The sequence below is a fragment of the Corvus kubaryi genome, unplaced genomic scaffold (genome assembly GCF_017639235.1).
Source record: "Corvus kubaryi isolate FWS band 111438036 unplaced genomic scaffold, C.kubaryi_AGA036_p1.0 37284, whole genome shotgun sequence".
Classification (NCBI taxonomy): Eukaryota; Metazoa; Chordata; class Aves; order Passeriformes; family Corvidae; genus Corvus; species Corvus kubaryi.
In genome coordinates, this window is record NW_024581088.1 from 518655 (window position 1) to 545267 (window position 26613).

Genomic DNA, 26613 nt, shown 5'->3' on the forward strand with positions numbered 1-26613 from the left:
CAAAGAACAAACGCAGGCAGCAGACTGGTACATGGATAAATATATTAGTAAATAAATATATTTCTGAGCACATCAGCATATTCACACATCTTTGTGTTTATCGGACATAAATACACAGTTTTGCATATATATAAAACGTATTCTTCCTTTTTTTTTCTTCTGTGTGTGGTGTTTGTTTTTTTTTTTTCCTGGGTCATAATTTATTCCCAAGCCCCGAGAGCCAGGACAGACTCAGCAAAAAAACAAACGAAACAAAAAGCAACAACAAAACGAACCGATATTCACATTTCCAAAGGATCTGAAGGATTTGTGTAGGAGGGGAGGTACCCAGCCAGCCTGACCACATGCCCAGTTCAGGGGGTGGGAGCTCCGGGGAAAGGGGTCCCTGGGGAAGGGCTGGACCTTCAGCTTGGATAGAGGGAGCTTGGGATGCTCTGGCTTCCATCAGTTTTCGGCTGTGACTTTGGATGCAAGGAAGGAAAATGAACTCTGCATCATTGCAGGGATGCTGGAGAGATTCCATGGCGGAGCCCACAGGCACTGAGCACTCAAAAGCATCACTCAGAAGCCAGAGGTAAAGGAATTGTGAGGAACCATTCCCTATTTTCTCAGATCCTGCTTCTTCCCTTCCAGGCAGCCAAGGATAGTCATCCATCTACTGAGGAGGATCTTTCAAACCCACCTTCCTCTCCTCCCCCTGAGCCCCCACCGAGGCAGACCTGCACTCCAGCCTTTTCTACGTGAAAAGGAACAGCAGCATAAGGTCAGGAAAAGGAGACACTTGGAAGCAGGCGTTGCCCTGGCAGCCTGGTAATACTGCAGTGGGGAGTGCACAGGGTGCACGAGTGCTGACCACTTTCCCAAAGAAGCTTGTGGCTTGCAAATTCAGGAATCTCCTCTTTTGTTAGGGATAACGAGGGAAAGAGAGGACGTTAGAGCTGCACTTGTTCCTCTGAGCAGTGAAATGCATCCCTGGAGGCTCTCTGCCTTCCTGACTCCTAAAGAAAGCAGAGGGAGCACCCTGACTCTGAGCCTTCCAGGATGGTCAAGGACATGGGGAGCTGGTTCAGACAAGCCACGGACCAGGAGCACAAGAAGCTGAATTGGGGTGAATCCAGATCCACTCCTGGATTTTTCCTCTAGTTTAAGATTGACTTCCCTGCACAGGAGAAAACATCTGAGCTTGTGTCTTCTGCTTGCACTGGAGGACAAGCAAGAGCCTGGAAAGGTCTAAATGTAATTCTGCTGGGTTCTTTGATGAAAGAAATTCAGCTCTTCCCTAGACTGAAAGGTCCCACAGGGGCCTGGTCACAGGAGACACGGAATGAGCACTACAAGGGAATAATGTTGGGTTTAGAACAGTGCTATTGGCTGATCACTTGACTGCCAGGGACTGATTAGCAGCTGGGACAAAGATGCTTTTTTCGAGGATTAAGGGCAGCAAACCCCATAAAAAGCTTTCCCACCAACAAAGGAAGGCAGAGGATTATCCTGAACTGGGACTGCATCACCAGAGCACTCTCTTGAGAAGCTGCTGCTTCAAGGGAAGACACAGGAAGCTTTACTGAGCAGAAGGGAAAGTCTGTCCCTACATCAAGTTTCAACTGTCAGGAGTTATCTTCAGCTCCAGTGTTGTATCCTCACCAATGCTTCCCTGTGCTTGGAAGCACTTGGTGCCATAGAAATGTGCACTTCATACGGGAATCTGGCTGATTCTTTGGCCTGACTGATCATTTAGGGCAATGAACTTGACAGGAATTCTTTGCTGTTTGAAAGCTGCATGGGTTCTATGTGTTTTGCATTTGGCAGGTTTTATTTTGCTTAAATGTCTGCAAATTATGAGATGTAGGAAATAAGAACTAGTGACATTCAGAAAAATCCAAAATACTCATAAATGGGGGGGGAAGTAATAAACCAGAGCCTGATGATTTCTCAAGTTTTCTCCCTAAATCATCAAAATGTTGGAAAAGACAGAAAAATCCTTTTGAAGGATCATTTCAGGAGTCTCAGAAATATGAAGTTAAGGCTGGGTGATGGATAGAGCTCTGCTCTGCATTTATTATGGAGGCTTTTGCTGGGAATTTTTGCTGTGTCTTGGGGCAATGAGAGGAAGGAGAGAAGCAGGAGCCACGTGAACTTCAGGATTTTCCATAACTCCAGTGGATGGGGACATCTGAGATATGTTTGAAATATGCTTTTAGCAGGGTTGGCCATGACAGCTATTTGAGGGTAGGTGGAGGAGTTAAGAGGATGAGTGAGAGACTTGTTCACACTGCCAGATGAGAGGGTGGATTCTTTGCAATGGAAAGAGTCTGACCCAGCTCCTTCCCAGAAATGCTGACGTCCCTGTGTCTTCCCCTCTCCTGCTGCTGGCAAACACAGCCAGTGGCCAAGACGGCGTCAGCTGAGGGACACTGAGGTGACCAAAAGTGGTGAGAGCTCTTGGTTTCCACTGAAGTCAGAAGCAGCACCTTGCAGGGCAGCCCTGTGAGCGGTGAGATGGAGAATAGCTTGTTCCTGTGTCTGAAATAAGCATGGAAAAGTTAATTGAAGAAGTCTGGCTTTTGACCTAAGTGAGGAAATGAAGTCAGGAGCTACCAGGCCACAGAAAGTAATTTCTGCAGCTTTTGGTCTCGAAGGCTTGTTTATTTTTGCAGTGTTTAGCAAAACCTTCTGTGGCATGAACATGCCAAAATAGCAGCTTGCACTCACTCGGTGAGCTCTCCCCGGGAGCCCTGCCCAGCTCGGAGCGATGCCACGGGATGACGATGGGCTGCCTGTGCCTTCAGCGGAGACGGGCCCGGAGAGCCGCGCTCTGTCTGGGTGACCTCGGGCCGTGGGGACGTGTCAGGAGACCACGAGTGTCCCGTTGCTCTTGGCAGTCTGTGTCTCGGCAGGGCAGGGCTGGGCAGAGCCAGATGTGAGCAGCTCCATGAACATCTGTGTCCACTCCATCTCCCAGCGAGCAAACAGGCCAGTGTTTTATTAAACTGAGTGTTCGTGGACATCCTGGACCTCCTCTTCAGATGCTGCATTCAAAGAAAAGGAGAAAGAAAAGTGTCAGCTACACCTGGCTGAACATTCCCAGGCTCTGCAGCTGCTGGGGCCTTGACCCCGCAATCCAGAGAACACATGCTGCAGGAAAAACCACTAAGTAAAAGCTACTAAAAAAGCCACTAAGCCACTGGAACAGGCTCCCCAGGGAATGGGCATGGCCTCAAGGCTGCCAGAGCTCCAGGAGCATTTGCACAATGCTCTCAGGGGTGCACAGGGTGGGATTGTTGGGATGTCTGTGCAGGGCCAGGGACTGGACTTGATAATCCTTGTGGGTCTCTTCCAATTCAGGATATTCCATGATTCTATGAAGTTTCTCCCAGTTTTTCAGAGGAAATTTTCTGGCCACCTCCCAACCATTTTATTCCTCTAAGGTGAAGTACAATAAAATCTAAAGATAAGACATCAAGCTGCTCCTCAAATATTTCAGAAGAGGCAGGCTAAGGGCACCCCAGGATTCACATCACTGCTAGGTGTTTGCTTTTGAGGCTTTTTGATGTTTGCTCTTTGTGAAAATCTGTACAGCTGACTGAAAAATTATTAGGACTGGAAAGTAACACCAATTCATATCTCACAGAGCGTGCAACAGAACTCCAGGCAATAAGAGCAGAGAGCAGTGATGCAAGACAGGAATGACACATGTTCCACGGTGTTCCACAGGTTGCACAAATTGCTTCTGAGTCCAGCTCAGGCTCAGGCTCTTCCCCAGCCCCTTCCACCTGGGGAATTATTGACAGGCAGGTGCTGAGCAGTTTACTTGGAACCATCCAACAACAGGGCTGCCTAAAAAGCTGCACCCAAGCCACTGCTCCAGACAGCCCCTTTCTCTCTAAGTCACTGCCTGTTGTCACACACACCACGGTCCCTTCCCAGATCTCTTAAGCCTGCCCAGAACTCCTATACAAGGTAAGCATAGCCCAGCAAAGGCATACAGACATGATTTTTCCTATTTCCCTTTTCCTGAATGTTCCTGAGATCAAAGGAAAGAAATGCCCACATATAGATCTATAGAGGGCAATTTAAAACAACTTTTCAGAACAGTCACAACAAATTCTTGTTGGTTGCTTATCATCAGCTGTAGGAGCGGAGCCTTTAAAATTAAATATGTGGGAAGCAAACAAACACAGGAGATTCTGCTTGGAAAAACAATGATTAGCACTGATTAGCTAATCAATGTGGGAAAATGAATGCACATGGTGTTGTACATGTACACACGTGTGCAAGCATGGCTGTAGTACCTGAAGAAAGAGTTTGAGCAGATCTTGCATTTGTGACTTGAGTCACAAGTATGTGGAATCAGCCATTTCCAACTGCTTCCCTTGCCACCAGCTTATGTGCAACCCAAACAGAGACTGCCCAGCTTCAATCCCTCTGTGTTCAGATGCCTTCAGTCGCAAATAACATTACTAAAACATTTTCTGAAAGCTGTGCCTGCATGAGTTTCCCCTGCTTGTGCTAAGAAAAGATCATGAACTGAAGAGCTGGGAGAACCTCGGCTGCTGGACTGGCCATGGCAGGGCACTGACCTGGAGCACACCTTGATGACACCACAGAAATCGTGCTCTTTTCGTGTTAGGTTTTAAGGGTGGTCTTTTTCTGCCCTCTAATCCCTTTCCCCCTCCCTAGTAAAGATCAAAGACATGACATGAAAGGGACTCAGGATGAGCAGGAGGGAGGAGAGGGGGAGGATGCCGAGAGCACTGCAGGAGGTGAGATTTCCCAGGGAGAGAAATCAAGAGATTTCATCAGCCTGTGCTGGAGTAATGTGGCTGCTCTGGGATGCTTTCCGGGCGTGCCGGGGCGGTTCAGGAAGCCATCCAGCTGGAATTCACTGCCAGTTGTCTGTCTTCCCTTAAGAGGATCCATCAGCATTGCTCCAGGATTGATTCTCCAGGGATGCGACTCCCAGGTGTGGCCTCTCCCAGGCAAGAGAAGAGTCGCGGATGCAAAGCCCGCCAAGATCGGCTGATGGAGGTGCTCAAGGAAGAGGCATAAACTCCAAGGTCATGCAAAAGGCTCTTTGGGATCATCCAGAGTTACTCCCTGTGATGCCAGTGCATGGCACTGCCTGCACAAGCGGAATTTCCCCAGGGGCTGTGGACCAAGATTCAGCCTCACCTGGGAGCTGGGCTAGGTAAGCACACACCTGGAGGGTGCTGCATCCCACAGGAGCACCAGCAGCTTCTGGAAGCCCTGGTTTAGGAACTTCCTGAGCCAGAGGGTGCATTTGCATCTCTGCATTTGCTACCTCTTGATCTGGGCTCTCAAAACCATTTTACTTCTGGCATCTACATCCCCTGGGCAACCAGCACCAGTTTCACTACACACCATGTGTTGCCTTTTGGGTGTTTTAAAGCTTCTGGTTCCCATTCGATGCCATCACTTACTTTGTTCTAAGTACTCTCTTATCTGCCTTCTCCTCTGCTCTCCTAATTTCATATCCTCTCTTTCATATCCTCTGCTAATCACTTTTTCCCACATGAAAGTCTCACTATTCTTTCTATTTTCTCAGAAAAACCCATCGCTGGGATGGTACCAGATACCTTTCTGCCCTTCCACCAAGCCTGATTTCCCTTTCTTTTTCCACACTTTTTGGTGACCAGGAGCTGTGCGATCACCACAGGTTTACAAAGCTGCATAAAAGGCACTTTCTGCTTGTCCCACATAGTTCCCAGCCAGCTAATGCTAATGATGATGATAATAACAACAGTAATAACAGGAACGTTGTGAATTTTACTTAAAAGTGGCTCTGCTCATGTGTGGCATTTTGTGCTACTTACAGGGGATTTCACCCAGCACTCCCTCACCCGACAGCTCAGCAGCAGGGGATCCTCCTGTAACACTCTGTATCCAGTTTTAATGCTGACATCCTGACGGATTTTGTATGTTACACACTTTGCTATCTCCTCTCCTTGTCCAAGATATTTATGAGCTTGCTGGAAGGTTCAGACAGTTGGAAAACTCCCCTTTTCTCCGTCTCTGAGTAATTTCCCTCCATTAAGTCTGATCTGCACTCTGTCTCCTATTTTTCAGTGAGTTATTTACCTATGAGAGCACCTTCCCTTTTATCCTTTCAAGAGCTTCCTTCCCCTAAAAGATCTGCCAGGTGTTATCTCTCCCTACAAAAGCGGGGTTGCCTCCTCCCCTGGTTTTCACACTCAGCCATGTGCCTACAAGTCAGACCCTGCATTTGAATTTTTAACAATTTGCTTGGCTGGAAAGTCAGGCTCATCATTCTGTGGCTTCAGCTATTTCCAGCTGATACTGCCCTCAGCTCTTCCTCTTGGCTCTGGGCATGGGTAAGAGATTGCAGGCCACATTCAGGATTTATCAGCTTCGTGCTCGAGCCCTGAAGGATGCCCAGTGGGTGATCTGTACCTCTGGCAACTTGTTACTCTCCACTGTACTTCAGAAGTGCTCAAACTGGCGATTTGATTCATGAGGGATCCTGTCCCCCTGCCCTGAAGGGAGCTGTGCAAGGTGAGAACCTCCCCTAGCACTCCCCCGGTGATCACTAATGCAGTAAAGGTAGTTTGCTCTTCTGCTCTGCACTTACAGCCCCTGAACATCCCTCAGACCTGTGTTACTCCCTGGGTCTGAAGAAGCCCAGGCAGCCTTCTCCCTTCTGATGGAGCTGAAAACGTTTGCATTAATAGTCTGTTTTACACAAGCTGTTCATGGAAATATTCCCTGGCCTGTCTCTCCACGGCTCTGCACTTCACTTGGCATCCAGCTCTGTTCTGACTTCCTTCTCCAGCCACACCTTGGCTTTGGAAGAACAGCTTCTGAGTGCCCTCCCTGCTCTGCTGCTTGACAAGCCCTTTTCTGGGGCTGTAAATGATCCCTGTGCCCAAAAGCATCTTAGTCTTTTGCCTGCTTATTTTAGCACTATTCTCATAGGAGTCTCCTGTCTGTGTAGGCTCATCTTTGCAGCCTGTGTTACATAAACAGACACACATATACAGATATAGATATACACATCTATATACACACACACATAGATATACACTGTGTGTATAGATACACACACATACACAGACCCTAATGCCACCCTCCTTCTGCTTGGGGGCGACTGGGGGTTTTTGTGTCACTTGTCATTGGACTTCACACTCTCCTTAGTGCAGTGTCTCTCCCATGCCACCAGAAGAGACACACTCTTCTCCTCTGTAATTTCCCTAGGAATTACAGGGTCCCACTGTTTGCTTTTCTTTTAAACTGGGTTTCTGAAAAGTTTATGTCAAAACTTTAATTTAAAGCTAGGCTTTCTAATTCATCCGCTTATATTTTTAGCCTTATGCCATTTATCTGGAGGCAGAGATGCATTTTTCCCTGGTCTCCTTGTCTGTGTTTTGTGTCCTGCTTGCATGGGACTGTCTATTGAGATTGTTCTTTGCTCTTTTTTACTTCTTCTCTATTGATTTATACCTTTCCCAAGATAAAGAACCAAAGTGATTATAAACTCAGAGGTTGTGTTATGTCAACCAACGTCTTCAGCTTGGTGACTTTTCTGCGTAAGCCCTGCACAAGCTCTCTGCTCTGTCCTCTGCTCCTAATAAAGTTAAATCCTTAATCTGTCTTCTCTCAATCTTGCAAGGGAATTCTGACTCTTTGGCTGGCCCTGAAAGCATCCACAGAAGCTACTGCAGTGAACAGACATAGATCCACAGCACTTTCAGATACACTGGTCCTTCTACCTGCTGGAACAGGGAGGGAAGAGGGAATGAAGGCTTGGTGTGCTTGGCAAAGCAGCTGGCACTGGCTCTCGGTGGGGTCAGAGAGGATAAGGAGGTAAGCACAGATTGGGGCCACTGGGACCATTTCCAAAGAGACAGAAGCTTCCCAGCACGGACCTTGCAATGCTCAGCACCCTGTGTTATGCACACAGACTCCTGCTCTTGGAGCCCTCCCAGGCTCATTTGGGGGCTCAAAGCAAGCCCTGAGTAGCCTGCCCTGAGCCAGAAGGGCTCTCTCCATGTGGCATATCCTGGGAGGGCACCCCTGCAACCAGAGGCATCTCTGCCCTGATGCCTCCTTATCTCTCCAAACACCAGCATCCCTCCAGGCCTTGGAAGAACCTCCCTATCACCTATCTGCAGTGTCAGGCAGGCACTTCTGCACCTGGGAAAAATATCTGTTCCTGGGAGGCCAGAGGGCTGCAGGGAGCCAGGACCGTGCCCATCCAGCCTCCCCTGCCCCACTGCCTCCGCGGCACCGGGAGCCTGGGCGTGGGGTGGGGCTGGATAGACAAGCACCGGGAGGAAGTTATTATCTCTGCGGCACAATGGGCACAGTGAGTCACGAGTTTAAGGCCAGTGTTTTAACAGAAATTAGACAGCCAGATCTGTGTTTGGTACCTAAATCAAAAGGATTTGCCCGAGGACCTGCAATGAGTCAGTGGCAGGGCAAGGAAGGAAGCCAGGCTCTGCTCCCAGCCAGCACCTGCCCCTGCTGACTCGCAGGTTGCTGCCTTCAGAGGACCAGAGAGAGCAAGACCTGGGAGCTAAACTCAGGTTCTTTCAAAGAGCTTCATCTCAAAGGCATTCTCCCTCTCTTTGTGAGAGACGTGCAGCAGTTAGGCAAAGGGCCAAACTTTAATTACATCTGATTTCCAAAAGACACTAAAAAGTAACTCCCACGCAACAGAGGCAGGTGAGAAATGAGGGATGTGCAAATCCAGCAACTCATTTAGTCTGTTCTACTACCCCGGGCCACACACACTTCCTTTCTCACTGATTCCAGTTAACTGGGCTTAGCTAAAACAACTGGAGCCCAAAAAGCCTTAATGATAATGACTCTGCCAGTAAGACACCCAGACTGGTGCAAGGACACTGAAAAACGTGGTCTCACCCCTTCCTTTGGGAGATATTCCAGCTGCTAGAGATGTTTAACTAAAATTAGCCACCTTATTTCTCAGTTGCAGTATTTCAGGGTTTGGTGCACTCTTTAACACATTTGCTCATCACTCAGGCCATCACCCTCACAGGTGAGCTCTGGAATGCTCCTGCAGCCAGTGCTCCTGTAGGAAAGCCCATCAGGAAGGTACCAGGTGTCCTGGCAGCCAGAGTTCCTTCACCAAACCCCCCTCATTCACCTGCCCGCTGCCAGGAGAGGCGAAGGCCAGACTTACCCGGACCACCCTGCTGAGATGGGCAGTGAAGGCGGACACTCAGACTGTGTCTGGGGGTGCCCGTCCCTGAGAAATCTGCAGGAACTGAGCGGTTTCCCTCCCGTCCTGACAACCCCTCCTCCTGCTTCCTCGGCTCGGAGCTGGACTGTGGCACTAAACACTTCCAGAGCGGCCGGGAGCCGCTGGGCAGGGCAGCGCTTGGGATCAGGGGCTGGGCTTCGGGAGAGCAGCGGTAGCCAGCAGGATGGCCGGGAGGAAGGTGAGTGTCGCAGGCTCTGGGCTCGGCTGAGTCCTTGGGCAGGAGAGCGGGGTCGGGCTCCAGGGGACACTTTCTTTTCCTTCGGTGATGCCTGCTCTGTAAGCTGTGTCTGGGGGGCAGTGGGACAGGGGGTGTGCCAGCTGCTCCCGATTGTCTGTTGGCATCTACACTGAAGTCCAACCTGCTTGGAGAAGTGGAGGGGGAGTGAGGGGGCTTCCGGCCTTCCTGGGGACAGGCTGGCTGCCCTGCTGGAGCTGCCTCCTGCAGCACAGCACTGCTTTCCAGAGGCTGCTGAGAGTGATGGCTTTTCTCAGTCCTCTTTTGTGTCCGAGCACTGTGGAAGGCAACCTTGGCCCCAGAGTATCGGGATTTGCGTGGCCCCGGCCCCTGCCCAGCCCGGCCAGGAGGACACTCCGAGTCCCGTCTGTAGTGGTGGTGCTGGTGGTGGTGGTAGTGGACATGGCTGAGCACCTGGGGCTTGGCCGGAGCGGCACCCCTGGGCACCATCAGGTCCAAGGAGCGGGGCCGCCTCTCCCTGGGCGGCCGCAGCTGCTCCTGGCCGTGGTCCGTGGCGGGGCCCTCGGAGCTGCAGTACACGAAGGGATCGTAGTCGCTGCTGAGGGAGCTGCGGAAGGTGGAGCAGCTGCCGTGGATGCCCTGCAGGCTGACGTCCGTGCAGTTCAACATGGAGTCACTGGAGGAGCCGTGGCAGGGCCCCGAGCTGGAGTCGCTGCCCGGCCCGTCAGCCAGGTACCCGCTGTGCTCCGTGAGATAGCTCTCCCCGGAGCCGCTGCTGTTGTGCTGGTGCCCGTGGCCAAGCCCACGGCGCAGGGCGGATGCACGGTGCTGCTTCTGTGCTAGGGCTGCCTTGGGCGCCAGGCAGGGGGGCTGGGGCTGAAGGGGACACGTCCTGTGGGGTGCCAGCGCCTGCCCGCATGCAGAGGGGCTGGGGTGCTGCTGCCCCAGCAAGCCCGGGGCCAGCGGGGCCACGTGGCCGCAGGCCAGCAGGGAGGTGGTTGGTCTGTAGGGCATGTAGTGGATGGTGCCAAAATCCAGCTGGGAGAGCTCTGGAGAGTGGAAGAAGGGGTTGCCGGGGGCTGGCTCTGGGAGAAAGCTCCTGAGGTTCCTCTGAGGATACGCGTGTGGGAGGTGGTAAAGGGCATGTCCTGGATGCTGGCGGAAAAGGTGGAGTCGCCGTCCAGGCTCCATGTCCTGAGGGACCAGCCTGGAGCTGGCAGCCGTGGCCTGCTCCCCCGAGTCTCTGGCTGTGGAGAGAGAGAAGGGAGTATCCAGCACACGTCCCACAGCCCCACGGCAGCAGCCCCGGCACTGATGCTCCACTGCCCTCCCACCATGGCCCCATGTCCTACCCCTGCTCTGCAAGTCCTTGCTGCCACCACCAAACCACTCTGATGGTCCTGCACACTCAGCACTCTCCCTGCTGCCGCGGCTCCCACATCCCACCTTCCTTCCCCACAGGCCCCAGGACTGGAATCCCTCCTCTTGGTGCAGGTCCCAGCCCAAGCCCAGCACCTCGCTGTACCCTGGGGGACTCACAGGCAACGGACTCCTTTCCATGCACACACTGACTGCCCTGTCCACTCCGTGCACAGGGACACGAGGACCTGCTGATCCATCTCCCAAGAGCACCTGGAGCTCCTGGGCACAATCCTGCACACAACCCTGTCCCCAGCCAGGAAATGCTGTGTCTGAGCCCTACCAAGAATATTGAACATGCAAAGTGGACATGTGTGGTGTTGCTGCAGCCAAGGGTCAACACACTCCCGATGGAACTCGTGGGAGCACGAGATGATCCGCAGTTCCTAGAAAGAAGTGGAGAGGAGGAGGATGAGCAAGGAGAACCATGTTCCAAGACCTGGATGGGTCCCTCTTGATGGAAGTGAGCCTTGAAGGATGGACAGATGTCTAACAGTGAGGGATCTGCCGCCCAGCTGGGCTGTGGAGCACCTCCGGTTCTGCTCTGTGAACATCCAGAGAGGTGCAGGCCCTCGGGAATAGGCAGATTTCAGGCTGGGTGCTCTGGAGGAGCAAACCCAATTTCACTCTATTTCAACACAGGCATTTTATGGGCATTTTACCCCACAGCCACAGCTGGAGACCTGCCTGGAGACACAACTTCAGCAGAGGCTTTCCAGCCCAGGGGCAGGCAGGCACACCTCCATGGCTGCAGTCCCTTTCCAGCACTCAGGAGCTCAGAAGGAAGCATCTCACAGGCCTCCAGCTCCTGCCACACTCAGCTCCCACTGCTGACCCCCCCCACCGGGAAGGCAGAGCCGTGGCCGCCCAGCAGCCCTGCCCAAACCCACCTGCCCCTCGCTGAACTCCTCGAGGCAGATGGCACAGACCGGGGCGGAGCTGCAGCTGCTGGCCGAGTCCCAGCGCGGGGCCGGCCGGGCCCGGGGCTGGTAGCGGCGTGTGGCCAATTGCCCGATGGCCTGCAGGGTCTGCTGCTGCACCGAGTCCTGCGGAGACAGATGGGGCTTGAGGAGAGGTTCAGCCTTACTCTGCCCTCCCGTCTTCAAAACGGGATTATCAGAAATTTGGGGACAATACTCATCTGCAGAGGTGACTTTCTGTCTAAGCTGACTTGGCCAGAGTAGGCTTTGTCACCAGCAGGAGACATCTGGCCCTAGACATTCAAAATCACTGAGCAGTGTTGAATTTTTGATCCCCAAAGGATTGTCTCTCTATAGGACTAATTAGATATTCTCAAATATGGAAATACATCTGACTCTGGGAAGATAATTATTTAATTTTTTAATTTCTATTAAGAATACTAAATCATACAATCATAGAATCTTGGAATGGTTTGGACTAGAAGGGACCTCAAAGCTCATCTTATTCCATTCCCCTGCCATGGGCAGGGACACCTTCCACCATCCCAGGTTGCTCCAAGCCCTGTCCAACCTGGCCTTGGACACTTTCAGGTATGGGGCAGCCACAGCTGCTCTGGGTATCCTGTGCCAGGGCCTCCCCACCATCACAGGGAAGAATTTCTTCCCACATCTAATCTAAATCTCTCCTCTTAGTTTAAAACTGTTCTCCCTGTCCTATCACTATCTGCCCATTTCCTCTCCCAGTGTCTGTTCCTGCTTTTCCTGTACTCCTGTTTGCCCAGACACGTCTGCTCCATGAGATCCCTACCTGAGTCCTGTTCAGCTGGCACTTTGTGCGGACAACAAAAATCAGAATGATGACAACCACAGTGCTGACCACCGTGAGAAGAATCCACACATCGTAGTCTGGCTGTTGGATAAAACAGGACAGAAATTACTCTTCTGTGGAAATTCTCTTGGTGGGAGTTAGAGGCTAGGGGAATCTCAATCTCTTCTGGACCATCAGCCTTGGAAAATACCATCCTTGGCCAAGCTCTTCCTCTTTTGCTCTTTACACGTAAAAGAAAAAAGGGTTCAGTCTTTTCTGCACATCCCTCCAAGAATGGAATAACTGTCTTGCAACATCTCAGCTCCCTTGAGACCATGGTCTAAGGTAGCACAAGATGAGAAAATCAAGGCTTGGTCTTACTTGAAAAGACAGAAAATCCCCTCACCTCACTCATGACATTGAGCAAAAGAAACTAAGTAAGCTCAAAGTGCTCTTGAGCCTTTACTTGCAGCAGGTCTGAATGCTACAGACAACTCCTGCAACAGGCCGTGATCTCCATCCTGAGGAGGAAAGCTCGGCCTCCCTGGGAAAGCCCAGCAGGTTGGAGGGCAGGTACAGTGAGAATCATGTGTCTCTCACCCAAGCTGGTGGCTCCTTGACCTCTATCTTCACGTGGGCCTCTCTGTTCTTGTTCACGACGCCCATGAGGAGCTCAGCATCGTGGCCCCTGATCAGGACCACGGGCTGGCTCAGGCCTCTGGGCTTCCTCAGCTGCAAAGAAACAAACACAGTGAGAGCTGATCCAGAACAGCCTGAAACAAGGATGATCCTGGTCCCCCAGGCACCTCTGTTCCTCATGCTTCTTCTTGCGACACTTCAGAGACTGACTGCTCCCCCAAATTTATGCTATCCCTCTATGATGAATCAGATGGAAGCTTCTCTTTTACCAATTTTCCAGCATGGATTTCTTCATTTTCCCCGCTGGTGACTCCTCGTGCAAAACTGGACATTGCTTGGTGTCTCGTGAGCTCCTTTCAAGCCCCTGTGCAAAAGCTCTTGGTCCCTCCTCTTCCCTGTGGAAGTGCTGACAGCACTGCTGAGTGCTGCCTTCACCACAGAAACGCTTCCTCTGCTCTGGACCCATCCAGTTCCCCTCCTCCCTAAGGACGTTCTGCTTGTTCCTGGTCACGCTGGCAGTTTTCCACTGTGCTCCAGGCAGCCTGGCACGGGCTGGCTCAGCAAGTGTCCGAGCCTGCTCTCCTCCACACTGACCTGGATCAGGGTGGCCATCAGACCTAGTAACCCCTTCCTATACCCTGGGGGGATACCTGGGGGAATCCAAAGGTCGGTGGACAGGGAGGGAGATGTGAATGGAGGTGCAGATGGTCAGGAAGACCATGGAGGTGAGGCCAAAGGCTCCGAGTTGTTGACAGGATTTGACACTCTTGGCTTTGGTGTACCAAATGGGAAAGCTGGAAAAGTGGGAGCTGAGGCTCGGGGTAGGGATCAGAGACTGGGATCTGAGCAACCTCGGCATCACCTCATGGACCTGCATTTGCTGCTGTGTTTCTCTGGTGCCAGAAATTAAGTTGTAAGTGCATGAAAGAGCCACAAGGGATGGATCCAGCAAGGAGTCAGCCCAGAGTTTGTATAAGCTCAGGCACCAGCTCCCCTGTCTGTTCTCCACCTAAAGCTGGATGTTTTTCATATCCCTGGATTATCTGGATGGGGAATTGATTCCCTTCCAGAGATGACAGCAGTGCTGGGGAAAGGGACCTTTGGAGGTGTCTAAACCAAGGTTAAACCTGCACCAACAGCAAAGCAGGGTGCTGTGACTTTGGCTTGAAAACTTGAGAAATCACCCTTCCCGAGGTACACTGGGCTGTCTGGACTAGATGGGATGGGGAAATCTGTAACTTCCCAAGAGGAAGCATCCAGCTCCTGGCAGAAAAGCTCGATTGACCATACAATGTCTTCCAAGAGCATGGATGTGCCACGCAGAGTGTCTGTGTGTGGGGTAAGAGCCAACATCCAACATTAGCAGCATCCTCCCGGGACCTCCCGCTGGTGGCTGGGGGTCCTGGCCTGAGCACATTTTGGGATGGGACAAGAGCACTGTGTTTTAACTGAGGGTATCCCTGGGGTCTGTACCTGATCAGCAGCACTTTCATCGTCGGTGATATCGAAAAGGATCGCACGGGCTCCACGCTCCCCCGCCAGCTTCGCCTGTCCAAAACAACAGAAGCTTCAGTGGACGTTTTGTACTGTAACCTGTGTCCACACCTGCCGTTGGGTCTGCGTCTCTTCCCAGGAGAAAGAAGCACCTGCTTGGACTGAGGAAACCGTTCCCACCTTGGCTCCTGAGCTTGTGTTGGGCTGCAGTGCCTGCTCTTGCCAGAGCCCTGTGGCTCACGGATGGTTTCTGCCAAAAGCTATGGAGGTGAACTAGTTGGTGACCTTGCAATCACAGCCACACAAAAACCTAACCATTCCCCAGCTGTCCGTGGGCCAGGTGCTCCTGTGCTTCAGAGCTGGATTTGCTGGGGAGGGACGTGCAGCCCCGTTAGCCCTGCTGACCTCCACGGACAGCAGAGATGTGCTCAGGTCGTTGCCTGTCACCTGGCAGCAGCAGGGCTGTCACAGGGCCTGACTCCCACCTGCAGCTCTCCCTGGTTGCCCCTGCTCATCGGGGAGAAGCTCAGGTGGAGCCAGAGCTGCAGGGCTGCTCTAGGATCAGCAGTGCCGTGGCTCTCCCAGCGGGGAGGGACAGCTCAGAGACCCACCCAGCCGAGCACACATGCCACCCTGGTGAGGTAAGGCAGCCAGAACCTCGGGGTCACCCACCTCCTCCCAGGCAGCCTCTGGAGCCCTCGGGCAGACGGAACGTGAGCAGAACGCTGGGCTGGGCCGCGGTGGCTCAGGCGGAGCCCTTTGATCCGCACGTCCAGAGCAAACAGAGCTGCACTGCCAAAGCCGGCTCGGGGGCCACAGGGCACTGCCACCCTTCCCAGGTGCGCTATCAAACACAGGGAGCCAGGTGAGCCCAGGGATGGGGCATTCCCGGCACGGCAGAGCGGGATCAGCTCCATCCCTCACTCCCGGGCCACCTCGGCGAGGGCCGGTGGGGGCCAGGGACAGCAATGGGAATGGAGGTGCAGATGGTTGGGAACAGGTAGATGTGGAGGGTCTGAGTTGCTGATAGGATTTTGACACTCATTGGAAACCCGGAAGAGTGGGATCAAGGCTCAGGACAGGGATCAGAGAGGGTCCTGCCTGGGATCGAAGGAACCTCAGTGTTTGCTACCACTGAAGAGGACTTTCAGGGAGTAAATTCCACCTGTCAGTCAGGCTTTGATGAACAACAAACAGCTCTGCAAAGATTTTATCCTGCTAAAGACACTGACTATGAGGCAATGAACTGCTGAGACTGCAGAAGTGACTTTTCCCAGCATCTTTCTGACTCCTGTTGCAAAGGACACAACTTCTGGTGACCAGGGACAGGGCCCAGGGAGCGGCTGGAGCTGTGTCAGGGAGGGTCAGCCTGGGCAGCAGGGAAAGGTTCTTCCCCCAGAGGGTGCTGGGCACTGCCCAGGCTCCCCAGGGAATGGGCACGGCCCCGAGGCTGCCAGAGCTCCAGGAGCGTTGGGACAGCGCTGCCAGGGATGCCCAGGGTGGGGTTGTTGGGGTGTCTGTGCAGGGCCAGGGGCTGCGCTGGGTGATCCCTGGGGGTGCCTTCCAGCTCAGGATATTCCATCATTCTGTTCAAGCCTTTCACAACCTGCTTGCTACAATACTTTTCTCAGTGCTTGCTGTCTTTGTGCTGTATCTCTCCAGCCACATGGCACAGCCGAGCTTCCTCTTTGAGGACTGAAACACTTCTGGTGCAAATATGTATTTACAGGATGATTTTGGAGATCTCAGCAGTCTCAGCAGTCTGTCAGACCTGCAATCACTGGTTCTCTCAGAAATAAAAAAAAGCCACTCCCAAAAATTTACAAATGATGATCAGAAAGAAAAGTAAATCACTTTGAATTGATTCCAGAGGCCCTTCCCAAGCCTTCCTCTCCTCCAACGCCTTCCCTGATGATTTTAGCTTTGGATGCTGAAGCAGTGATAGAATTTAGGAAGCAGGGAAGTGCCTCAGGTGGCTGGTGGAGTTCTCCTTGTGTGGGGCTGGCCAGGGCTGTCCATGTTCAGGGCTTGGCTGGGTGACAGCTGAAGCAGAGGTTGTGATAACACTCTGCACATGGCTATTTTTATCACCATTGATACAGCCCTGCAATTCCACATGCAAAGCTCTGCCCCAAGAAGCACTTGGCAGGAAAACAAGGCTCCTGCTCCAGCCAGCATGAGCCACATCCCACAGCTACACCCCTGCTCCAGAGGAGGAGTGTGGTCCTGGGATTTTGAGGGGGAGACCTTGGCATCCCTGCCCATGACAGGGGCTTAGAGTGAGATGATCTTTGTAGTCCCTTCCAGTCCCAACCATTCTGTGATTCTCTGATCTGTATGATGTTGGAGGGAAGGAGCTTGACAGAGGCTTCAGTTGGATGGAGAAGCAGACAGGCAGGAATTCCAGGGGGTAGGAGATCCATGATACAAGGACGGGCCCAGGGATGTGGCCAGCTTAAGGAGCATCTGCTGGATTTCATGGCTAAACTACTCCTATTTGTGGGAGATCCCTTGGTGAGATTTTAGAGCAGGAACACCTGCAGGATGGCAACTGGTGTCATGTGCAGCTGGATGTCAAAATCCAGCGCTGGATTTGGCTCTGGTAACAGAGTAGTGATGACTGATGGCCAGTGAACTGTCAGTCTATCAGGTGAACCGAGGGGTTTGTTTGCTTTGGGGGGCTCAGGGGTCCTGGAGAAGGGATCAAGTGGATGAGCAGAGTGCAGCAATGCACTGTGTCTTGTCTCCCTGTGCCAACCTTCCTCAGCTGCTCCCTGGACTCGGTAACACACTGGTACTTCCAGTGCTGTGATCAGAGTCTCGGTCCACCCCCTGCCATGGGCAGGGACACCTTCCACTAGACCAGGTTGCTACAAGCCCTATCCAACACGGCCTAAGTTTTGAAACCTTTTAAGGTTCTGAGATGGAAGATGAGCCTGTGCAGCTGCTCCATCCTCCTGTTCACGATCCTCCACAGCAGCTGCACTGACCAAACAGCCACTGCTGCCCTGCCCCAACATCCCGGGGCATCCTGGCACCACTGTCATGTGCTGGTCATGTCTGGATGGACATGGGACAGCTGGGGGCACCTGCCCAGCCCTTTTCCTTGTGTCTGTCACAAGCTGCCCAGGTGGGCCCAGGCCATTTTCCAGGTGTGGGGGAACTGACAGCAGGTTGACAGCTCCATCACACTGGCTTGTGCCAACAGCTGGCACCAGCTCCAGAGCAGCAGCAACCCGAATTTGGGCTGGGCAACCCAGGAAGGGATAGGTACTGCTGCCTGGCTGCCCATGCAGCCAGGGGGAACCAGCCCTGGCATGGGAAATCCATCATGGCATCACATCCCTTTCCTTGCTTTTGATGCCACAGCCTCTGTGAAAAAACCCTGCGGTGAAGGAGCAAGTGCTCAGTCCAAGTTTTGCCTGCCCTCTTCAGCTGAGCTGCAGGGAACATGGAAAAGGACCCTACCCCATCCCTACCACATCACCACCAGCAGGAAGAAGGCAACAGTGTGGAATCACCTGAAGGCAATCTACGTAAAGCCAGGAAGCGCTGAACAAGGGGGTTTTCACCCTTGCAAACACTTGTGAAAAATAGCCCAACATTTGGTACGGAGACAATCAAGAGAAAAAGCCAATGCTGTCCTTATCCACACAACTTAATCAGAGTCACAAAGATTTTAAGGCTTAAAATGGCCCTCGTTCCTACCTGACTTCTTTATTACCAGAGAATTGGACCAGTGACCTCAGCTTTTGGCACAGGAACTGCACACTGAGGTGCCTGATCCAAAGACCTCTGAGATCTCCCAGGGCCCAAACTGTTAACAAGTCATGACCCACCACAAGTTCAGCTGGTTTGCATTTATCTCATTGCTCAGCACTGACTCTTCTCGAGCCTCATCCAGTGAAGTATTACAGCATTATTTTTGGAAACAGAGCCACAGAAGATGTTTTCTGTGTCCATGTTTTCCCACAGGCCAGAGAACACAGACAAACACAAATCCCCTCACAGGCCAGGGAGCAACGTGAGGCTGTACAACAGGAGGGGCATGAGGCTGCTGCACAGCAAAGAGTGTTGGATGCTGGGGTAAGGTCTGAGCATCCCAGAGCTGCCAGGTTAGGGGGAACTCCACACCTTTCACAAAGTCAGGCAGTCCAAAAGGTGGAGGGATGGGTGTTTGGGATGGCTGGCACAGCATCTCTCCCAAAGGACCGCTTCTGCCAAGGACCCTGCTCTGTCCTTGTCCTTTTCTCCACTTCCCAACAGCTCTTTCTTACCTAGCTGCCTTTTCCTGCCCTTTTCTTTGCTGCACCACAGGTTTCACTTCCCAGGCTGACGCCATTTCAGGCATTTTTGCACTCACCTTGTTAGCCAGGGATAGGCAGGGGTTGGGATCCCGATCTGGCTGTTCCAGCTTGACGATGGTGATGAATCCCGATTCCGTGTGTTCATCCTCGCTGGTGTTGCACAGGGATAGCGGGTGGGACTGCAGGACAAACGCAAGGGAAACTCAGATCCTGGGGCTCAGCACTGTGAAGGGGAGCTCAAGCCCACCTTGCAGACCCTCTGGACCTGCCCAGAGGTGCAGGACCCCCTGTGGCTGGGCATCACCACAACACTGCTACATCCCATGGCCCTGCCCGAGCCAGTGGGGCTTTAAACACCACAAAAAACCAGTCACTGCCCAAGGTGGGTGTCACCCCAGCCACTCGGACCACCACAGTCCCCCAGAGCCTGGCTGGACTCTGTGGAGCTGGAGACCACAGTTCTAAGGCCTCCACTGACCCCCCTGGCACTGGGCTTCCCAGGAAGGTGGCTGGCAGACATTCCCCCTCAATCCCAGGGTTATACCTGTTAGAAAAGTGCCAGGAATGCTGCTGGCAGTGACAGGGGGGATTTTTGCTGCGTGTGCAGTGATACAACCCAGCACCAATCCCACATCCACAAGCACCCAGCACTGCACAGTCGGGAGGCACCACAAAGCCACAGAGCTGCTTTTGGTAGCACCAAGTCTTGGGCATCAAAACAAGAACAGGTCTAACAAAACCATGAAAGTGAGCTAAAATCATCAAATCCTAAAATCACAGCACGGACACCAACTAGTTCTCATGTCTCATGCAAATGTCTGTGGCTGTGAGTTTGTATCCAACTCCTGATCAGGTCTGGAACTGCTTAAAACAAAAGTAAAAGCAAAGGATTTCAGTGAAATTTGAAATATTTTAAAATGCAAGTTCATATCCTTTTATCAAAACACTGGTCTAGTGGAAGGTGTCCCTGCCCACAGCAGTGGGGAGAAGTGGATGATTTTTAAGGTCCCTTCCAACCCAAACCATTCTGGGATGCTGTAATTTAGACTTCAGACTTCAGGACACCAGAGAGAGTACAGCATTACCAAGCCAAGCACCACAAACTCTCGGAATCCAGGTTTTCAGGGAAGCAATCACATCTGTTATGGCTTGGAGCAGTCAGGGAAGCTCCCAATTAACCCCCTGCTCCCTTGGAGCACTGACCGGCGCTGCCTCAACCAACACCGACACAGTATCCAAGTGCCCGTGATCCTGCTGGATTCACCCGGAATGGCATCGCTGTGCTCTGCTCGCCTGGCTGGCAGCTGTGGTTAATATGTGATCGTGGCTTGGGGTTAATATGGGATTGTCACAGGAAATGCAAAGAGTGTGTCTCGGGATAGCTCCAACAGCTCAGGAGGAGCCGTCCCAAGCCTTCCCTGGGCTGCTCCCGGAGCCTGGGGGAGCTGGGAAGGACCTCATCTTGGAGCTGTGTCCAACCCTGGCTGTGACACTCATGGGGCAGTGACAGCCCCGTGTGCTGAGCTCGGAGCAGCCTCTCTGTGACCAGGATTGCTGGGCCTGATCCCAGCATTAGGGTGGGCAGGCCCTGGCACAGGGTACCCAGAGCAGCTGGGGCTGCCCCTGGATCCCTGGCAGTGCCCAAGGCCAGGCTGGACATTGGGGCTGGGAGCAGCCTGGGACAGTGGGAGGTGTCCCTACCATGGCATGGGGCTGGAACAGGATGAGCTTTGAGGTCCATTCCAACCCAGACCATTCCATGATTCCATGATTAATGATGAACACTGGGAAAACGAGCAATGAGCCAAATGGGCTTCTGCAGCTCCAAATGTGCATGGGGAGCATATGGAAAATACTGGCAGCTGCTCTGAAGCAAGACCCAGCTGATAAATCTGGAGAAGACCTGCTGAGGAATGCTGCTCCCTGCACCTGAGGCCCTTCCCACGTGGGCAGCTGTCCATGGAGCTGTGGCAGAGCAGTGGCTCCTCGTTGTTCTGTGCTGGGTCCCTCACAGACACGGATCAGGCTGGAGGCTGAGCCTGGGAGCTTTCTCAACACCCTGCAATGCCCAGGGGCAGCTCGGGGGGATTCCTGGGGCAGGGACACAGGCACCATCCACCATGACCACACACTCCACTTGTCTTTGCTCCAGAGACCTCTTCCCTCTGCTCCTCCCAGCTCCTTCTCCTGTTTGTTGCTATACAGGCAACTCCTCCAGCAGCAGCACAGCAGCAAGATGTGGCTCTTATTTTCTACATCCTACAACAGCATTTCTTGGCATTTCCACTGCCCTGTCCCTGTGAGGGATCCTGGCTGCACACTGTGTTCACAGGACAAGAGCAGACTCAAAAAATAATGTAAGGACGATGCAGAAAAACAAGTACCATCCCCCTCTCTGCTGGGCTGAGCACCTCTGCAGCACCCGCAGCCCCGGGGCCACTGCTCCTTACAGACCCTTATCTGATCCAGGAGACAACAAAATCCCATTGCTGGAGAGAGGGGGTGTGTTCACATCCAAAACCAGAGAGGTTTCATACCTGCTGCCTAAATCCCAGCACTCCCCACTCCCAGGAGCTCCCAGAGAGCAGAGGGACCTCTGTGGTTGTTATGCTGGACCCCCAGTGCCGTTCCAGCTGGGGTTCCCTGGTGGAAGTCACACTGCTGCTCTGCCAGATCCTTCTCCCAGGATGATCCCTGTGCTCCTGGGATCCCAGTGGTGGGCTGGGATCAGCTGGCAGGGTTTGGACCCACTCTTGAGTGATTCAGCCCTACAGCTCTGTCCACACCCTGGCCCTGGTAAGACACTGTCAACCTGTGAGCCCTGGCTTTGTCACTCCATCTGTCTCTGTCACCACATCCCTCCTGTCACACCTTCAAAGAGGACGCAGAGCTCCTCCTCATCCCTATCTTCTTGCTATCACCTTTTTGGTTTCCTGTTTCCTTACCCTATGTATTCTCTTTATTTGTTACCTTTTCTGTCCACAGTGCCACTCCTACAATACTGAATTTCACTTTTTTAACTCCTGCTTGCCATCTTTCCCATTTTGTTCCCACTAGACCCACTACCTTCACACCAACTTGTCCCTCCCAGCAGCACTCACAGGCTGCACTGACCAGCAGAAACACAGGGAAAGGTCCTGGGGAATCAGGCCTGGAGAGGTGCCCAATTCCCACTTGGGAGCTTCATGTATAAAACAAGAGGAAAAAAAGGTGACCCTGAGAGGTCATCTAGTCCTCTTTGCTACCTGAAGACAGGATCAGCCAGACCTAAAACATTCCTCAGAGACACTTGCTCAACCTGTTTTCAAGACCTCCAAAAAGGGGAACTCCTCACCCACTCCAGGGCTCCCTTCTCCTCCACACCAGAAGTGTATTCCAGTGCCTCACTGGAGTTGCTTTTGTTACAGCCTGAGCCTATTAATTCTCACTGAATCAACCATGCCTATGGAAAAGAGATTATTTGTGCTCTTTTTTTTCTCCCCAAGGATCCTTTAAACATTTCTGTTCCCCTTTCTGTTCACCAAGGAGTCCTGAGGGACAAGGGCTGAAAAAGGACTCGGAGGAAGTCCTCGGTTTTCTCTGTAAGCACTTCCCACACTTTCTTCATGGGGGATGAATCAAAATTTGATCTGATCTGAAGTGGCAGGAGAAATGTTATAACCAACCCGTAAGACTGGCATGGGAAAGACAGGAAGAGAACAGGACAGGAGAGTGTTCACCAAAGGGCTTGAGAAAAATCCTGGACTAAACTCTTCACTACACTGACCACAATCCCAGAAAAACTGCAGACAGCAAATACCAAAATGCATTTGAAGAAGTTGAGAGTGATGCAGGGAACGGCAGATTGATAACCCTGACTTCCCTGCCAAAAAGAAAAGCCAGGCTAAACCAAACAGGCTAATGAAGAGAAGGGAAGAACTAACAGAGTTTTGGAAAAGTAAAGGGATGGTTCACAGAGCCACAGGGTTCCTCAAAACAGTCAGTGAGTGTGGGACTGAAGGCAGTTCCATGAGTGCCAGACTCTGGTGTCTCCTCTCCTGTTCTCTTGTAAGGTCAAGGCTACGGAAGACGATGGAATATTGTGCAGTACTGCCCAGGGAGAGGGACTTCGGACAAGGGCTGGAGCAACAGGAAAAGGGGGAATGGCTTCCCAGTGCCAGAGGGCAGGGATGGATGGGATATTGGGAAGGAATTGTTCCCTGGGAGGGTGGGCAGGCCCTGGCACAGGGTGCCCAGAGCAGCTGGGGCTGCCCCTGGATCCCTGGCAGTGCCCAAGGCCAGGCTGGACATTGGGGCTTGGAGCAGCCTGGGACAGTGGGAGGTGTCCCTGCCCATGGCAGGGGTGGCACTGGGTGGGCTTTAGGGTAATTTCCAATCCAAACCATTCCATGGTTCTACAATCTTCAGAACTAAAATGAGAAAAAAGCAGGGCAGCCTTTACAGTGAACTCACCAGGACAGTCCCAAGGCAAACTGTTGTCCAAATATTCACAAACCACATGGAAAATGAGGGATGGTGAAATGAATGAGCTCTTCGATAACACATAAAAATCCAAGTCCGTAAATATTAAAACTGTCTAGCAAAGGATCTCATGATACTGAGTGATGGAGTGATACAAGACGTTAAAAAATGAAAAAATATATCCAGGTATTTTCCACAAGGATGAGCTCTAGGTGAGCTGTTAATGAAGAGGAAAGAGCTTGGAGTCACTGTGGGGAGTTTTATGGAAACCGTTGTTGAATCACCCAAAGCAGTCAAAAAGCAAACAGGCATTACTGTAAAAAACAAATGAAAAATGAAAATCTACTAGATAAAGCTGCAGTGTGTCAACATCTTGGCTATTACAAGGAGTCCTTCTCACTCCATCTTAAACTGAGATTTCTGTACAAGTGATTAAGTGAACAAGAATTCTTCCGCCTAGTACAGGTGGGATATGTCAAAGATACAGAAACTCACTAAAAATATGGAGAATTCATGGATCAAAACACCAGGAAGAGCTGTTAAATGCAAAGCCTGGCTGTGGGCATAGCCTGCTGTGCTCGGGGGGCTGCAGAGGAGCATCCGTTGGGATTTGACTTTTCTCAACACATTTTGGGGCTGCAGGGGAACAGCACACACGGGGTTCTGCACTCCCCAGGCAGCACCACGGGCTGCACACTCACCTCCCACTAGACTTTTGCCATGAATATTTCATCTAGGAACCAAAATCCAGAAAAAAAGCTGGGATTCGTGGTCAGTGCCAGAGAGCCGGGAGAGCATCTGCCCCCAGAACATCAGCAGAGCCAGCTGCTGCCTTATCTGTGGGACAGTGCTGTGACTTCTGGCTGTGTCCCAGCACCAGCCTCCTTCCCCTCCTCTCACCAGTATTCCAGCAGCTGGAATCCCATGCAAGACTTTGAGGGAATGCTCACCCATGCAGCGCCAGAAGGGTACAAGGGTTTTGTCCAGGACAGCAAGGCCTCCCCTGCCACAGCTCATGCCAGGACCATTCTCCATCTCATGCCAGGACCATTCTCCACGTGCCACTGGTGCCACAGCCTTGAGTGGATGAAATGCCTTGTGGAAAAGTTCCTTCAAAGATGAGCTACAGCCGAAGCAGCAGTGAGGGGATGAGCCAGGGGCCCACAGCACCACAGTGGCACCTTTGGGGACACAGAGCATGTCGGACATTGTCGTGCCACATCCGTGTGTCCATGGGAGGCACCCACTGCCCACTGCCCTGCTGGCTTCACCCAGCTGTGTCATGTCACTGTCACCCAGCACGAGCTCCTGAGGCAGGACATGGATATTCCTGTACTTGTGGATATGTCTGGCTCAAGACACCTCTTCCCTGCAGCAATTCCATCAGTGAGCCTCTGAACTAAGTAAGGTTTATATTCCTTTGTAGGCTTCAAAAGGCAAGTGAAGGTGGTCTCCTACCACCCTCTCCATCTTCGCTGCCAACACTAACCTGGCTGCAATAATTACTGGGAAAGATCCTCTGCTGGGTCTATGAGGAGATGGAAACAGGGCACCCGAGACAGGATTCCTGTGGGAAGGAGCAGGGCAGATGTCCCAGCTCTAAAAGCCAGATGTGCACCTGCACAGTGCATCTCCCAGAGGTGCCAGAGCATGGGCACTGTCCCAGCTGCTGGCACCAGGGAAAGCTCCAACCATCTTGCATGGCTGGGATGGAACAGGCCATGTGCACTCCTCAGTCACTGAGGAATGCTCCTGACAGCAACACGGCCCTGTTGGGACACCCCAGCCACCAGATCCTCCTCTCCCAGCCTCCCCAAAACTCAGCCTGACAGGAGGTTGGAGCCAGGTGGGGATCGGACTCTTCTCCCAGACAAGTGACAGGACAAGAGGAAACAGCTCCAGGTTGTGCCAAAGAACGTTCAGGTTGGACATCAGTAAGAATTTCTTCATGTCAGGTATAAGAAGGGGCTGCCCAGGGAAGTGGTGGAGTCCCCATCCCTGGAGTGCCCAAGGAATGGCACTCAGTGCTCTCATCTGGGTGACAAGGTGGGGATTGGTCACAGGTTGGACCTGATGGTCTTTGAGGTCTTTTCCAGCCTCAGTGGTTCTGTGATCAATGCTGTGTGAACGTCTTTATTCCTGTAAGAAAGGCTCCTCCCAGTTTACCTGAACTCTCCAGCTCTACCAGCTGAACAGAAGCCCCTCTTACCCCAAGACCATTCCACCCTAAGAAAGACAGCAGCAGAAATGACAGGACACTACCACAGGCACAGGAGATGCTGCCAGGAGGCTGAAACACAGCGACAGCAGAGCTGAAAAGTGCTGTGGGACACTGCTAGAAGGACACGGAAGGATGAGAAGGGATTGGGCAGGGAGATTAAGTGAATTTTAGCCATGAAGAAGATGGACATGGCTGGTTGGAAAAGGAAAAGAACATCAAAGTGTTTCAAGAGGCCCAAGGAGAAATTGTCACTTCCATGACTCCTGGGCATGAAGCTCAGCCATCAGGATATGGGGCTTTTTTAATTTACCTGCATAAAGTTTCAAGAGCTGTTATAACAGCAAACACACCTTACCACATGTGAGTCACAGAGGAACACATTCACTGATAACAAATGCATTATTCTTAGAGAGACTCAGGTCCTACCTCAACGTGCAAACACCTCAGACAACCATCCGAGTCCCCTGAAGGAGTGGCCAGAGCTGGCAGACGAGACAAAGGACCTACAAGGTGCCAGTGCAATACTCCTGTGCTTGTGCCCTCACTTGTGCTCACGAGCTTCACCACCTTTGGCCTGAGTCAAGGGTCAGCAGGGCGTGCGGGTTTGATAGAACAAATCAGTCCCTAATCAAGAAATGACTGTGTTTCCTTCTCCTTTTCATTACCAAGCTGGTGAGCAACAAAGAGCAGTGCTGAACCCAAGAGGGATGTTTATTTGATTATCACACGTGCAGGATTAGATGGTTTAGGTGAAGTCTGGATCTTTTCTGTCGCTCTCTGCAACTCCCTGAAAGGACTTCAGAGCCAGGTGGGGGTCGGGCTCTGCTGCCAGGGAACAGGGCCAGGAGGAGAGGGAACGGCCTCAGGCTGGGCCAGGGGAGGCTCA

General features: G+C 52.3%; 1 protein-coding gene across 1 annotated transcript; it reads right to left on the minus strand.

Annotated features, from left to right (window-relative positions):
* Positions 1-23: 23 nt before the first annotated feature.
* RNF43 (ring finger protein 43) lies at positions 24-24460 on the minus strand. Its single transcript, XM_042026578.1, has 9 exons — positions 24457-24460; positions 19102-19247; positions 14718-14792; positions 13206-13337; positions 12606-12707; positions 11768-11923; positions 11161-11263; positions 9182-10705; positions 24-3029 (listed from the first exon to the last, which is right to left on the minus strand). Exons 1-9 carry the CDS (start codon positions 24458-24460, stop codon positions 2986-2988), a joined length of 2286 nt encoding a protein of 761 aa, XP_041882512.1. The 3' UTR covers positions 24-2985.
* Positions 24461-26613: the final 2153 nt, after the last annotated feature.